Source organism: Marmota monax, unplaced genomic scaffold (assembly GCF_021218885.2).
Source record: "Marmota monax isolate L192 unplaced genomic scaffold, Marmota_monax_Labrador192_F-V1.1 WCK01_AAM20220418_F8-fsc00036, whole genome shotgun sequence".
Classification (NCBI taxonomy): Eukaryota; Metazoa; Chordata; class Mammalia; order Rodentia; family Sciuridae; genus Marmota; species Marmota monax.
The window spans coordinates 5,818,236-5,834,589 of NW_026694491.1; the positions used below are offsets into that span (position 1 = coordinate 5,818,236).

At 48.1% G+C, this 16,354-nt stretch overlaps 1 protein-coding gene across 1 annotated transcript in view; it reads right to left on the bottom strand.

Annotated features, from left to right (window-relative positions):
• The window catches only part of Plxnc1 (plexin C1), a 144,878-nt gene extending 128,831 nt beyond the window's left edge, over nucleotides 1-16,047 (bottom strand). Inside the window, exon 1 of the mRNA XM_046419305.1 lies at nucleotides 14,949-16,047. Coding sequence (XP_046275261.1) covers nucleotides 14,949-16,010 — 1,062 coding nt within the window. The 5' untranslated portion in view covers nucleotides 16,011-16,047. The remainder of the gene's footprint in view (nucleotides 1-14,948) is intronic.
• Nucleotides 16,048-16,354: the final 307 nt, after the last annotated feature.

The window sequence follows — 16,354 nt, forward strand, 5'->3', positions numbered from 1 at the left end:
TTCTCTCCCCTTAGGGCATAATGGCTAATGTTGCTCTCAGCCTATTCTGTCTAGTTTATTATGTGTAATTTATTTCTGAATCCCAGCCTCTGCTTGTTCGTCTGTGTGTAACAAGGTTAATGCCGTGTAATGATGCTTTTGCCAGTTCTGCCTTTCATGACAAAATCCAATCTTGATTTAGCTCTAAACCTTGTCTCCCCTTTGGGCTTTCTTGGTTCCCTCAGAGTTGTCATTCTGCCTCGCCTTCCTGCCATGTCTAACCATAAAGGCACACCTACACTTAGCCCGCTCTGAGGGAAAACTTTTCTCAGCCAGAGGAAAAGAACTATCTTGTCTCTAGTGATGTTTGGGCTGAAGGAGTGGAGCTCTGGGTCACCAAGACTACACACCAAGGAGTGTGCTGGTGCACATGTGTGCACACACACCTGTGTGTACTCACATGTGTGCATGCATGTACCTGTGTACACACATGTGTGCCTTGTGTGCATGCCCACATGTGTGCACATGCATCTGTGCATGTGTGCATGCATGTGTATATATTGTGTATGCATATGTGAAGGTATGAATGCGTATGCACATGTATACTTGTGTGCACACGTGAGCATGCGTGTAAGTGTGCATGTGTGTATGTGTGCATACATATGTATGTGTGTACTTGTGTGCATGCGTGTTCGTGTAAGTGTGTGTGCATGTGTGTACATATGCGTGAGTGCCTTGTGTGTTGTATGTGTGCGTATGTGCATATGCACATGTGTATATATACAGGGAGCAGTGATTGTGTCATGAGGACAGCTTGACCTTCCTGCAGCTCCTTTGCACTATTTTCCATTGACAATAACACTCTCCTGTTGTGCACTGCACAACTCTAGAGGGCACCAGTTGCATACTCAATGTTTACTCAAACATTGAGCAACGCTGCGGCCCTGCTCCATCGTGTGACAGATGGACAGACTCGGGAGGTGGAGGTCAGGTGTTCACAGCCACACTGCTGCTCTTGTGGCAACGCCCAGAGAAAATGTGCAAAACGCAGGGCCTCTGTGTCAGGAGCCCAGCGAGAGGCAGGCATTTTGCCTCCCGAGGTGTTAAAAGGACTGGTGTATGTTGGTTTTTCCTTATAAGGACAAGGGCAAATACCAACTGGGTTCTTATTAATTTCTTACACATTGATAAAATGCTTCTCTTGGGCAGTTAATTCTGCTCTGTCCCCATGGGACGCACATGTTTTTTAAGCGGTTTCTCCATTGTTTGCTCTTCCTGACTCACACAGGGGTCCACCTGCAGTTAGGAAAACCCTGACAAAGCCCTGCACCCAAGTTCTGGCCCCTGCTCTGGCTCTTATAGGAGGCCATCAATATGGGCCAGTGAAGTCCCCAAATGAACCTCAGTGACCACATCTGTAAAACGGATGTGGTAATATCACATGCCCTGCCTGTCCACATTATTTCGAGGCTCCAATGAAATCCTGTGTGTGAAAATAATTAGCAAATGACCTTCCTCAATCCAGGGAAACCGAATGAACAATTATTCACCCAAGTTAGCGACTTGATTAGCCATTAAGACTCCTTTCTCTATTCTTCTGGAGTACACAACATTGATCAGGTTCTGACTAAGTTTATGGCATCTCTCTGCTCCTCTGTGGGATGAATTTACATGGGGGGACTCAAAGGATCAAAAGAAAACGTTCAAAGTTTGCAGGAGGAACGAGGCAAGGACAGCAGTTCAGGGACACCCTGAGCAGCCCTACCAGGCAGCAGAGTGCTGCCGGTTGCGTTTCTCACCCTCCCACCTGCTCCTGCACCCCCTCCTCCCCCCAGGGCTCCAGTGACCTCCCACCTGCCAGTCCCACGCACCCTTGAAGTAACCATCCAGGATTTGTATCCTTTCTCCTCCTTGCTTCACACCCCACATCTAAATCTCCCTCCCCTCCCTTCACACCCCACATCTAAATCTCCCTCCCCTCCCTACAGTTAATTTCAATTAAAAGACAACTTGAGAGGCTGGGGTTATGGCTCAGCGGTAGTGCCAGGCGCTAGGTTTGATCCTCAGCACCACATAAAAATAATAAATAAATAAATAAAATAAAGGTATTGTGAAGCAGGACCCTGTCCACAAAATGCCAATAGGGCCCCCAGCATTTTGGCTACCCAAAGCCCCTCCCCGACCTTTCCAAATAGCCATGTCATGGTGCCCTGGTGAGAACCACTGGGATCCATGACATGGCTTCTGTGTTGCTGAAAAATAGTTGTCCAGACTCATCTCCCCACCAGCGCTGCTCCTCTCTGGTCTTCCTCACCCACTTCTCTCTTCCATCACTCCCCCTGTCCAGTATGTGAAAAACCTTGGCCAAATTTCCCAGCAATCTCAGGGGCTCTACCCAGCCCACGCCTCCATCACCCCCCTGATGATCTACAGCCGAGTCTCCTGGCCTCTCCCTCACAGCCACCATCTATTCGCCATCCAGTAGCAGGGTGATCTTTTAAAACAGAAAATCACTCGTGTGGCTCCCTTGCCCGGACTTCTTCCCAGCACACTTTGAATTAAACGTATATTCCTCCCCAGGCCCTACCCAGCTGCTCCCCCACCACTTCTTCAAACTCATTCTTTGCCACTCTTCTCCTCCTTCATCTGTTTCGGGTCCCATGGTGGCTTTCTTTCAGGAACACGTGTCTTCAACATATTACCGAGTTTCTGCTTCAGGGCCTTTAAACCTCCTCCTCCCATCCCGCCTCCCCTTCACTCCCTCACGGGCTGTTTTCCCCCCAACCTTTCAGATTTCAAGTTAATCTTCCCCTACTCGTGGATGTCGAGCATAGCTCTCCCCGTCCCTACGCCAGTTGCTTATTCTGAGCCATTGCACTCCACTTATTTCCTTCAAAATACTTATTATATTTACAGTTTTAAATTTTTAATTTAGTGTCTATTTTCCAATGGACTGTAAGGTCTACAAGAGTATCTTACTCTATACTCTGAATGTGGCATTCACCAGCATCTGGCATGCAGTAGGTTGTCAATAAATGTTTATTGAATGAATAAAAAAATACATGGATCAATGTTTGAATACTTTCAGTCAATATCTCTTCAGGCAATAGGGGATGTTGCTAAGTAAGCCTAATCATTAAAGAGTTCTTTAATTGAGCCAAGATTTGTCCCTTGTAAACACTGGGCCTTGGATCTGCCTTGGGGAGCAATAGAGAGCTGCCCCACACCTGTTACCATGTATCCTGGCCTTTTCTATATTTTCTTTTTTTTTTTTTTAAGAAGTTGTAATTTTTTTAAAAAAGTATTCTTTAGTTGTCATTGGGCCTTTATTTCATTTATTGATATGTGGTGCTGAGAATCAAACCCAGTGCCTCACACATGCTAGGCAAGCGCTCTACCACTGAGCCAAACCCCAGCCCCTTCTCTATATTTTCTATAGTTCATCTATAGTTCATCAACAGCTGGTAAGAGTTTCTGCATCTGTCTCCTTCTCTGTCCATAGACAGTCTACAGACACAGTAGACTTAAAAATGTGGGTCTAAGAAGTAAACAAAGCACTTGACATGTGCTCTGACCAAAGCAAAGAATAATAGGACTATTCTTTCCCATGATTAGAATAATAATTGTATGAACATGGCCTAGCATTGTTTTAACTCCTTAAAATAAAAATTGCTGATGATAGCATGGAAGAGTAGGAAAAAAAGCAAGAGATTTAGAATACACAATACGTGGGTTCAAGCTCCCGCTCCATCAGACAGTCACGCAGTCTCTCGGAGTTTTCTCTGTCTGTCTGTCCATCTGTCCATCCATCCATTATTCACGGAGCACTTGCTGTTGGCCAAGTGCTTGATCTATAAAATACCATGGGAATAAACCCTCTCTTGTCAGAATGAGCCAAGTGGGCTCTGAAACAAAACAAGACACTTTGCATTGCACGTCCTGGTTTCTGAACACTTGATAGCTGGGAGGAATGGTCAGGGCAGGGGCGCCATCATTTACTCAGTTTAGGGGCAGAATTCAGGGACTCCATGAAACAGGATGAGAAAAAAACAATTGGGGGCCTGGGTTGTGGCTCAGTGGTATGGTGCTTGCCTAGCATGTGTGAGGCATTGGGTTCGATTCTCAGCACTGGATATAAAATTAAAAAAAAGTTAAAGGTCCATGGACAACTTAAAAAAAATATTTTCAAGGAAATCTTTATTTTAGCAAGCTCTAACTGAAATGTAGCATCTCCTTTAATTCTGGATTCAGGCCACAGAAGTATTAACTAAACCTGTGACTTTGTCACCAAAAGAAATCAGATATTTTCATATCGCTTTCTAGTTGCTGTAGATATCTCAAAATATCTTTCAAGTTCATCTCTACTTTGAAATTAGGATAGTTACTGCGGCTAGATCTTGCTGGTGCATGTGTTAAGACACATTAACTATATCTCAGATTTTCAAAAAGAATTATGTATCTGCATATGAATATAATTGGTTTACGTTGCAATCATTTAAAAAAAATTTTTTTTATGCATTGAAAACATTCTGAAAAAGGCTCGATGGGCCTCCTCAGAGGATAAAACCTCCAGAGTTAGGAAGAGAAGCACCCGAAGCCCAAGAGTCTGATGCTAGATGACACCCACTGACCCACTGTTACCAGCTGCTCTGGGTGACCCCCTCCTCTTGCCTCAGAGAAGCAAGGGTCAGCACTTGGAGTCCAATTTTTAAAAGGGGTCACTGATGGAGAAAGGAGCCTAAGGAGGACGCCAAGGAGCAATGATCAGGAACAGCTGGTGTGTTAGATAAGTGCTTCTTCAGCCCGGCTTGGGGAGGAGGAGGAGGACAGGAATCCCGCCTCACTGGTAGGGAAGCCACCAGGAAATCTCCTCCCTTGCCTGGCTTCTACTCTTCCTATAAACACAGCTCCAGGGCTGGAGCCTCCTGGAAGCGCTCACCTCACAGTTCTGTAATCACTGCCTTTTGCAGTAGATGATGAGCACTTTCTTCCCAGTTCTGTGATCATTTGCTCCTCAGCATGTGTGTTAGGCTATGGATGCCTGGAAGATGAGCTGACCTAGCCACTCCCCTTGCTGTGGTCTGAATGGGACCCCAAAAATCCATGTGTTGGAAATGTAACGTTAATGGCATCTGATGGCAGGAACTTCGGGAGGTAATTAGGTTTGGACGAGTTTGTGAGGGTAGGGCCCCCACCACGGCCTTACTGCATGCTTGCTCCGTCTCCCTGTGTCATGCGCTCTGCCCTGCTGTGGGTACAGCAGGAAAGCCCTTGCCAGGTGCCAAGCAGATGCCGCACCACGCTCTTGGACTACCTGCCTCGAGAAACAACAGCCAAATTAGCATGCATTCTTTATAAATTACCTGGTTTCAGGTTTTTCTTTTTTCCCCCATAGCAACAGAGACCACACTAAGATAGCACTCAAGGTACTTATAACTCAAATGGAGCTGTGTGCGCCCCCAACAGAGCCTGATACACTCCAGGCTTTAGGGAGCAGATACCCTCCGCCCCACTGTGCCCATGTCCATGGCCAACTTCTGACTTAGAAGTTCTTCCTGGGCGTCCCAAAGGCACCAATCAACAATTACACTCCCCTTCTTTTTTTTTTTTTTGCTTATTCTTTTTTTTTATTATTAGTTGTTCAAAACCTTACAAAGCTCTTAACATATCATATTTCATACATTTGATTCAAGCAGATTATGAACTCCCATTTTTACCCCATATACATATTGCAGATTCACATCGGTTCCACATCCACTGTTTTACACATTGCCATACTAGTGTCTGTTGTATTCTGCTGCCTTTCCTATTCTCTACTATCCCCCCTCCCCTCCCCTCTCCTCCCAACTTCTCTCTCTACCCCCATCTACTATAATTCATTTCTCTCTCTTGTTTTTTTCCCCCTTTCCCCTCACTTCCTCTTATACGTAATTTTGTATAACAATGAGGGTCTCCTTCCTTTACCATGCAATTTCCCATCTCTCTCTCTTTCCCTCCCCCCTCTCGACCCTGTTTTAATGTGTCACCAACACTTCTCAACACTGTCTTAAAAAGCGATTTCACTTCTTCCCTCCTCTCCACCCACACGGTCACTCCTGGGTCAGGTGTTCGATATCCCCCCATTGGATTATGGCAAATACACAGAACCCATCTGTGTCCCTCTGTACTAGGACTCTGTCACCACTCTTGACCAAAGTGACATTATTTCTTGCCTGGACTACGGCAAAGAGCCTTCTGCGGGCTCCCCTGCTTCCTCTGCAGCCCGTCTCTCATCCATTCCCCACAGGGCAGCCATTACTTAGGAACTCAAATCCAATCATTTCGCTTCCCTTCAAAGGCTCTCCTATGCTTTGAGAATAAAATCTAATCTTCTTCCCATAGCCTAAGGGGCCTGCAGGACCCTGCTACCATTTCCTTCTCCTGGGCCGTCCCCTAGTTCTTTCCATTCACTTTCTCCCTGTCCCCAACCACGTGGACCTTTTGCTCTTCAGACTGACCAAGTTGTCCCTGGAACCTGTCCTTGGTCACTCCAGCTCTCCAAGGGGAAGCCTGCCACTGTCCATTCTCATCTTCCTGGAGTCCACTTGACATCCTTAGAGAGCACTGTCCCCAACACCCCACCTCAAATAGCTCTTTTATCACCTGTTTAGTGACATGCCTCAAGTTTCCTTCTTTGTAAAACATTAGTAACAATGTTTCCCCACTTGGAAAGTGATGATGAGAATTAAGTGAGTTAGAATTGGGAAAGTATATAAGTATATAGTATGTAAATATATATCTAGTATATAATAAATTTCAGCTCTCATTATATGAATATCTATTTATTTGCTACATGCATATTGTTTGCCCTATTTCCTGCTGATATAAATATTTCCACACTCTGCTGGCCACAGAATAGAAACTTGAGAAATTATTTGTTTCATCCAATGACTGTCCTTCAAATCAGCTGCTTTGCCTCTAGTCTCATCTCATCCACTTCTGAGTTTTCTTTCTAGAACACTCTCCGATTGTGTACACTAATGACCCTGCTGTTATCCTCCAGTGGCTACAGCTAGGGTTTTCATATCCTGCTCAGCAGAAGTTCCTTTGAGATGCCTTGGGGACAGGCATGAGTGGAAGTGGGCCAAGCTGTAGGTCTGGGAACCTTTCAATGACCTGCTTCACTAAGAGCCCCCAGCATTTGTAACAGATTCACCCAGGACAACAGGTTATTAATGATTTGTTATTCTTTTGTACCAATGGAGCTTTTGTTACCATCCTCTGAGGTGCTGGGTATTAAACCTAGGAGCACTTTAGCACTAAGCTACATCCCCAACCTTTTTACTTTATTTTGAGATGAGGTCTCATTCAGTTGCCCAAGGCTGGCTTTGAACTTGTGATTCTCCCACTTTAGCCTCCAGAGTAGCTGGGATGACAGGCATACGCCAGGTATTTATTTTCAAGGCAAGGTTTGGAAAGTCAGAAGGTGACTGACCATTGGGATCAAATCTAACCACCTTGGCCCGTCTCATTAAGCCTGTTGCCATCTGGACCTGCATGCTCATTTGTGGATGCTCCTCAGCCAGGGGGAGCAGCCTGTGGCTCATAAGCTTATTCAACATCCCGTTTGTGTGCGCGCCGGCCCGCTCTCCAGACTCCCTTCTCTGCCTTCTCCACTTAGCTTCAAGACACAGCTCAAGCGTCACTTCTCTGGAGCCTCCCAGGTCCTGCCAGGGAGAGGGTGACACCCCTTCTGGAAGTTTCCAGGGCATCTTTCTGTTAAATGTCTCCTACTGTATCCGACCCTGTGTGAAGGTTTGTTTTCTTCTCACTCTTTCCACGATAGCAGGAGTCAGCAAATCACCACCTGTGGGCCAAATCTGGCCTGCTGCCTGATTTCTGAATGGCCCATGTGCTAAGAATAGTGTTTAGATTTTTAAATGGTTGGGGAAAAAAGAGAAAAAAAAATAATTCATGACGAGTGAAACTTACAAGGAATTCAGGTTTTGGTGTCCATAAAGTTTTACTGGAACACAGCCCTGCAGGTTCATTGATGGATCCTCTATGACTGTATTCACAGCACCACAAGGGAGCTCAGAAATTGTGACAAAGGTCATATAAGGTTCATAAAGACTAAAATATTGATGATTAAACTTTTCATAGGAAAGTTTGCTGACTCCTGCATTGGCCAGAGCCTTGAGAAAGAAATAGGATCAAATTCCCCCAATAACTTCTCTGAGAAAAATGCTACATGTAACTATCACATAAACAGTCAAACCTATATGAACACCAACTATAGGATCTGTGAATGTAGGTCACAGTTTTATTTATTTTTGTGACCATATAAAAATTAGCACTTCATCAAAATAGAACAATATCACTAAGAAAAGCTATGAGAGCATTTAATAAAAAACCAACCAACCGTCAGTTGTGGTGGCGCACACCTGTAATCCCAATGGCTCAGTAGGCTGAGGCAGGAGGATGGTGACTTCAAAGCCAGCCTCAGCAAAAGCGAAGGGCTAAGCAACTCAGTGAGATCCTGTCTCTAAATAAAATGTAAGAAAGGGCTGGGGATGAGGCTCAGTGGTTTAGTGCCCCTGAGTTCAATCCCCGGTACCCAAAACAAAACAAAAAACCAACCAACCAACCTACTATTACTATGCTCCTGTTCCAATGAACAGACTATGATATATACAAATTGTCCCCAAGGTGACTCTGTGATTTCTCATCTTCCTCATCTAGAAGCCAACACGTTTGAGAAAGAAGTGGTCACCAAGAAACTTTAAGGCAGGCAGAGATGATGCCTCAGTATTGTGGTCAAAATGTTGGTCATGGTCTGGCTCTTCCATCACAGTGCTTGCTGGGGACCCTCATGTGTTTGTCCCCATTCTTCTGATTAGATTAGAGGTTGGTACCTGTCTCAAGAGCAGCAAATACCTACTCTGAACAAGGGTTCATCATCTGGTGTGAAAAGCTAAGCTGAACCCAATTCTCTCTCTTTCCTAATAATTTGCACTAAGTCATACAGAAAGCCGTTGCCAGTAGTAGCCAAAGCAAAAGGAGAAAGTCTGTCTATTAAGATGCAGACTGGGGACAAAGGCAGGCTGAGCCACATGCAGGTGGAGGCAGACTCTTAAGGAAGCAGGGGAGCCACTTGGAGCAGGACAGAGAGAAGTGCTCGTGCTGAGTCATGTTAAGGTGAAGCCTTGGAATGGGCATCAATCATTTCCTGATGCTGGGTTCCCTGGAGCTGCCTTGAGTTCAGAAGCACCCTCCAGCTCCATATCAAGGAGCCCCATTCATTACTATTACTAATTGTGATAGTCAGTGCCTATGATAGCATTTACTATGGGCCAAGTGTGGCTAATTCTTCATGTATTAATTTATACATCCAGACAATAACCCAAGAAGCAAATAGGATCCTACTTACAGGTCAAACTGAGGCACAGAAAGGTTAAATAATTTTCCCAGGGCTACACAGTTGGTAAGCGCTGGTCCCAGCTGACCTGGCTCTAGAGACTGTGCATGTGACCATTACACAGGACTGCTCCTTTTCCTAGATTATCATGTAATTCCACATTTCTGTCCATGAAATCCTTTATCTTCTTGTTTGAGCTTATTCAAGTAGAACTTCACAACCTACTGTACCTGGGTAGGCTAGCAACTGATATCAGGGTTGATGCTATGAAGAAAAGACCCCAGAGGAAATGTTTAGAGTGTGGAATTGGTTTGGGTGCACAACAGAGAAGAAGATTCTAGAAATTCCTACCCATGCTGGAATAAAATGCAAGTAAACTGTTGTTATGCAAGAATGAAAAAGATGATTAAACTCTGACTTATAGATTTTTGAGACTCAGATTATAAAGTCACGAATAGTAAGGCTTTAGAAGGCTTTCTATCTGTTGCCATTGAGTAACTGGGAGGGAATAAGGAATACAGGGGTCATGAAATGAGTAGGGTTCCTTTTATGGCCCTAAGTAAAATGCAATGGGAAAAAAAAAACAGGATAAGTTCCCCATCCCAGGGGGATCCCATTCTCATTTGGAATACAAGGAAAATGGTTTTCTCTTACCACAGTGATTCTCCAATCTGAGCACGAATTCAAATCTTGTTAAAACACTGAGAGAATCTTGTTCAAACTGTTTGTTTAAACAGTTGTTAAAGCTCCCTACCCCCAGAGTCTCTAGTTAAGTAAGTCGGATGTAGGGCACAAGAATTGACATCTCCAGCAAATCCCTAGATGATATCCATGATGCTGGTCCAGAGACCACACTTTAAGAACCTCTACCCTATAGCATAAAGCCTTTTCCTCTCATATTTGAGAGGCACAATTGTGCCCATTATTAACCACTGAAAACCCAGTTACCCTGGGTTTCTGTGGTCAGAGCTGACTTCCAGATTAGCAACACCAGCAGCCTAGCTGTTCCAATGAGCAGGGATATAAGAGCCAGAATCCCAGAGGATGCCATATTCCCTAGGACTAGGGAAGAAAAGGACTTTGGAGCATCAGAAATTAAGAAAAAAGACAATGGTTGAGGGTTAAGGAAATGAAAGGTGGCCAGGCTCAGGAAGGTATTGCTGCTAACTATAGAAAACCTCTCTTTCTCTAAGATCCTTCATTTATACATTCAACAGATATTTCTTAAGCCCTGACTACATGCCAGACACTATGTATGGGGTTCAATAGAGAAGACCCTCTGAGGTCATTTATACTGAGTGCAAAGAACACCAACACTGACTAGAAGGTGACGGATGGGAAAATACAAACCCTCCCAGAGCCAGAACTTCAGGTGGTCACAGCTGCAAACAGTGACCTTGGCAGTGGTCTATGTGTACATCCACAAACAGCTGGTCTTATCATAGCCGTTACAGGGGCCTCACCTGCTCCCTGCAGGGTAGACCAACACTCAAACTCAGTCTCTGAGGACAGACAGCCTATGGCAGTGGTTAAAAGCTCAGGTCCTAGAACTAGACCCCCCCAGGTTCCAAATCCTCTGCTGTTTACCAGCTACAGAACCTAACCAAGCTCTCTGGGTCTCAATTTTCTCATCCATAATCATCATAATAGCTACACTCCTTGCCTCATACGGTGACTGAAAATCAGCAGAAAATAAGGCATGTAAATTGCTCTGCACAAAACCTGGCCATAATAACCATTCAGTGCGTTGTAGCTATGATTGCTTTTTTCCCTCTTTCTAAGTGGGTGCTGTGGTCGCAGTTGTCCTTTTTGAATCTATCCCTGCATATCAGATGTGTGTGTGTGTGTGTGTGTGTGTGTGTGTGAAGGTAAAAACTCCCCATCTAGTCTACAGACGGCAAATGGCTCAACAGAATCATAACAGAAGCAGAAGAGGAGTCAACATCGTGGGAAGTTTGTGGATTTTGAGGCCCACAGGTCACGAGGCTGGGTGGAACCGAGATACCACTTCTACACACGGCAGTTGGATGTGTCTGGGGCTGCATGTGAGTGCTCTGTGGTTGTATGCATGATACTCAAATGATATCAGCCTTTAGAATGATGTGTGTGGAAGAAGGGGGGACACTCCCACCAGCAAGGGTTGGAATGAACTAGAGGAGTCAGTCCTGAGGACCAAACTACAAGAAAACAGATCACCCTCAGTGTCTACAGAGAGGTAGCCACCATGTTTAAACCACAAGCATCCTCAGGGCCAACAAAGAGCAGCAACAGTCAGAATAGCTTGGAACAATCTATCTTCCCAAACTTGAATACAAACACTTATCTGAGGGTCGCACTGGTGTAGTCATCAGGAGTATTTGTCTCTACAGGGTCTGTAGGAATCACCTGACTTGGCACATTTGGGGACTGCGGTGAACCTGCTGTAGTTGTAAAAGTGCATTCAAAGTTGGTGGCAAGATAGAAAAAGAAACGTCCATGTGTGCAAGCCGCTAACTTGTTGCACAAGCACCTGGGAAATTAATCCTTAGCAGTAAAGGTTAAAGGGGAGACGCAACCAACAGGAGGACAGGAAATAAGAAGAGAACCAAGTCAGGCTTGGTGGCGCACTCCTGTAATCCCAGCAACTTCAGCAACTCGGGAGGCTGAGGCAGGAACAATGTAAGTTGGAGGCCAGCCTCAGCAACTTAGTGAGGCCCTAGGCAACTCAGCCAGACTGTGTCTCAAAATAAAAAAATAAAAAGAGTGTGAGATATTTCTCAGCAGTAAAATGCCCCATACTCCTCCACCCAAAAAAGAAGAGAACCAATCAAGAGATAGGAACACAACCCATTCAGTTCTGTCCCTATCCACGTTTGAATGAAGATGGAAAATATAGGTGCAGCTAGGAGGAGAGGCAGAGGCAAGCAAACCCAGCTGCTGTGCCTTGCTGCCTGTGGATTACTGGTAAAATGACTGTGTTTGCTCTAAAGGAATCACTGTTGGAATCTATGGAGGCTCCCTCTAGAGTGTTTCGGGTCTGACTCCTGCTTTTTTTTTTTTTTTTTTTTGTCACCTATAATTCAGCATGTCTCTCAAAAACACATTCAAGTCCTGAAAATAAAATGCAGAACAAATGTAACCAAATGACATCATTCTTCTGAGTGACATCTGAGGGCACATGGATCCCATGACCCCATTGAACAGGGTTGTAACCTACTATTGTCCCTTCAGGGGCAAAACTGGAGGCACCCAGCACAGAGCATTGCTTCTGCTAGCAGGTATCAAACAAATATTTGTTGAATTAAGTATCTTATCTGCCTAGTTAATAGGTTAGAAGACTATCAGCCCTTTTATCAAAACTACCACCTTTATTTTCATTCAAACTCCTCTTAAAATTCAATTCCATTAAGGCTTTTTAAATGCATACTAGCAGCAAGGAATTTACTTAAATGAAAAAAGAAAAAAAAGCAAAACTCCAAGCTCCCACCTGTGCAGCCATGACATGCTATTGTTCCAACCAGAGTATATTATTTAACTTGGATGACAAGCTCAGGGGGTAAAGACCCCATCTTTCAGAATACACAGCTCTGAGCTCACTGGGAGTTCTCGATAAATAACAGCAGTGAGAAATGCAGTGAAGGGACCTGTTTTCATTATTTATTTTTCCCATTCCAGATTTTTGGCAGCATATGTTTATCCCTTGCTTGATTTCCAAGGGGCAACTCTCTCTCAGGAGCTCCCCTGAAGATGGATAAGCAGCTCTGCGATTTTCCCTGCCCCTCCCCATTCCCATCCCAGCACAAGTAGAAACACAGGATGGAGCCAAAATGTGGATTCTGAGTGCATTCGGGATGCTGCTGGGTTTGGAAGGAAACCGAGTCCTCCAGGACCCAATAGGTAGATGCAGTCAAGAGAAATGTTTTGGTTCCACATGTCGACACAGCTGTCAGATGGCAAAGCTTGGACTTCCACCATTATTACCTGCTGTGGGCCTCTGAGTCGTCTTGTCATTAACCCCAGAGACCAAGTATACCTAAAGCTTGACACAAAGTAATATTTGGGGGTGGGGTGGGGTACTTTCAAGACTTTTGACAGAGAAATGAAGGCAAGGATTTTGCCAAACTTGAACCATTCGAGTATAAAGGTGTATAAAGAGAGCTATTAAATATTAAATGATAACATGTATAGCAAGACTAAGTCATTTAGGGAGCAATGTGTGCTATTTATATGTTTTAAAAAACTATCCCTATGATGAAGATGTTATGTGCCTGTCCCAGCTGACAGGCAGAAAGGAAGAAACAAGTGATTGATCTAAGGAGTCTTCCTTCCTGGACACTGGGGCTAATATTTGATAAGATGTGCATTTGCAGAGAATCGGGTGGGTGGGGGTGTCCTTCTAGACACATATTAACACACCTTAGGGCCACTGCTCCCCTGTGCCCTGTTGGTAACAACAATTGCACCCGCACAACACATTTTCCAAGTGGAGACTTCTCTCTGACTCATTTTATACCCATACAATGGCAACACCTGTAGCCGTTAATTTCTGCTCTTTGATTTCTGTCCAGTTATAAAGGAGGCTCTCAGCAGGCTCCCCTCTCAGGAGCCATATGTGGAGTCGATGTGCCAGCAGCCTTGGAAGGGAAACGGCCTCCGGAGAAGTGCACAATGGCTCCATAATCCCCATCCACTGGACCCTCTTGAACTGCTGCTTTATTATCCAGTCAAAGAACTGCCAATCTCAAGATTCAAGCCGTGGCCGCCCTGGGAGCCCTGGGGAAACCTGCCTCGTTTGCCTGCTTCAGGCACAGCCCAGGGGTGGTGCCAATGAGCCCCGCAATGTAGTCCAGCAATCGGGAGCCCAGGGACTGCCTGTAGCACCCCAACACTTTCCCTTGCTCTCCCCTCCAGGGTGAGGCTTTTTACCCACAAAGCCGCCTCCTGCCTCCCCAGTGTCTCCCGGAGCTGGAGACCACAGCAACCCTCAACCCAGCCACAGCCCCGCCCCCTTGCGCAGGGTCGTGCTGGGGGTGCTGTGGGTGCTGTGAGCGGCTTTCTCAGGCTCGCATTTATTTATCCGGGTTGAGCAGGCTCCCAACTCTTCAGACCTCATCGTCTGGGTTGCGGAAGGGGGCTGAGTGGGGGCACAAAGGCTGGGGTGTGGCAGCGAGCCCTTTAGGTTCAATGGCTTCTCTGCTGAGGGCACTGTTTGGTAACTGTATTGACCAAGAGAGTCAAACCCACATGCCTGCTGCGACTGCACAGCAGAGATGAGTCTGGGGAAGCAATTAGGGAAAGGGGGCTGCGTGGGGGAGACTCGGGCTCAAACAAGCGTCCACAATTGAGAGAAGGATAGCAGTGGGATGCAGTTAGTAGAGTTTGGAGCCCAACTCCAATCCTGCCCACCCCCTTTGTACACTCTCCCTCTGGGGACCCCAGGCTGTGCCTTAGAGTAGCCTGAGGCCTCAGGGAGTGTGCTCCTAAGACCTGATAAATGTCACCCGGATCTCTCCCTCCCCCGCTTTCCCGCGGTGCCTCGGCGGTGGCTCCCCGGCTGCAGCGCTCCCAGCCTGGCCCCGGGAGCAGGACTTACGCAGTTGGGAAGGATCAACTCGAAGTCCCAGCTGCAGCTCTTGGCGCGCGCCTGGATCTCACTCATCCTGAAGAGGCAGAGCGCTGTGGTGGCGGGGGAGCGCCTCTCCTGGCCCTCTCCTGTGGCCGCGCTGAACACGCCCGCCCAGACGTCCAGGGCCTCCACCAGACTAGAGGAGAGGAGCAGCCGGCGGCCGTCGGGGTGCCCGTGGCCGCAGTCCAGGGCCGCCTGGCCCTGGAACAGCACCTCGGAGCTCTGCGCGATGCGCGCCATGCTGGGCCAGCCGGTGGCGGCGCCGCTCGTGTAGTTGTAGGGGTAGTAGGGGAAGTAGACGCTACCGTTCCAGAGAAAGGCATCCACGAAGTGCAGACTGCCCGCCCCCTCGCGCAGCTTGAGGCGGCCCATTTCCTCGGTGGCCAGGCTGCGCCCCTCGGTGTTCTTGAGCGCAATGGCTGTGGCGCGATCGGATGCTGCGGGGTTGCAGCGGTTGGCTGTCTCCGGCTCCGGCAGCACATAGGTGGCGGCCACCGCCAGGTACCAGCGGTTGCTGCTGTTTGCGCGGTACACCACGCCGGCCGTCGAGCCCTGCGGGTGACAGGACACCACCTCGGTGCCGTTGCGCAGAGAGCTGCGGCTCAGGTTGCCCAGGGGCCTCACCTCGCAGGCGCCCCTGTCGAAGGTCCAGCCGGTGAGCAGCAGCCCTCCGGGGTCGGACTCCCCCTCGCGGTAGGGCAGCAGCAGCTTGCTGAAGCTGCTCCCGGGCCGGGGCCGCTCGGGGGGCGCCAACGAGACGGGCTCCGTGCAGTTGCCCGCTTGGTCCCGGTACAGGCGCGAGAGCCTGCGCTCCAGGCTGTAGTCCAGCTGGTCCAGGCAGCTGCCGCTCGCCACGAACACGCCGTCCTTCCGGCTCACCGCGATGGCTCCGATGGCTTGCTCCGACCGCCACACGGACTCCTCCGCGCCCCGGGCGGGCGCCGCCAGCACCAGCAGATAGGCGAGCAGGGGCAGCGGCGCTGCAGGGCGCAGGGGGCGCGGCGGCGCCTTCCTCCGGGAGACCTCCATGGGGCTGGGGGGGCCGCCCCCGGGCAGGGCGCGCGGCGGCGACCGCGGCTCAGGCGCGCGGCGACGGAGACGCGGGCGGCGGCGGCGGCGGTGGCGGCTCCTGCGCGCGCTCGGGCTCCCGCGGCCGCCCCATCCCCGTGGCTCGCCCGGAAAGGAGAGCGGGGAGGACGGCGCGCGGCGGGCTCGCTCCGGCAGCCTGTGCAGCGGCGGCGGCGGCGGCGGCAAGCCCTGCGCGCTCCGGCAACGCTTCCTCCTCGCCCTCCTTCTCCGGAGTTCCTCTGTGCAGCGCTGGCGCTCGCGGGGAGGCGCGGAGGGGAAGGGAGGGGACGGGCGGAGGGGAGCGA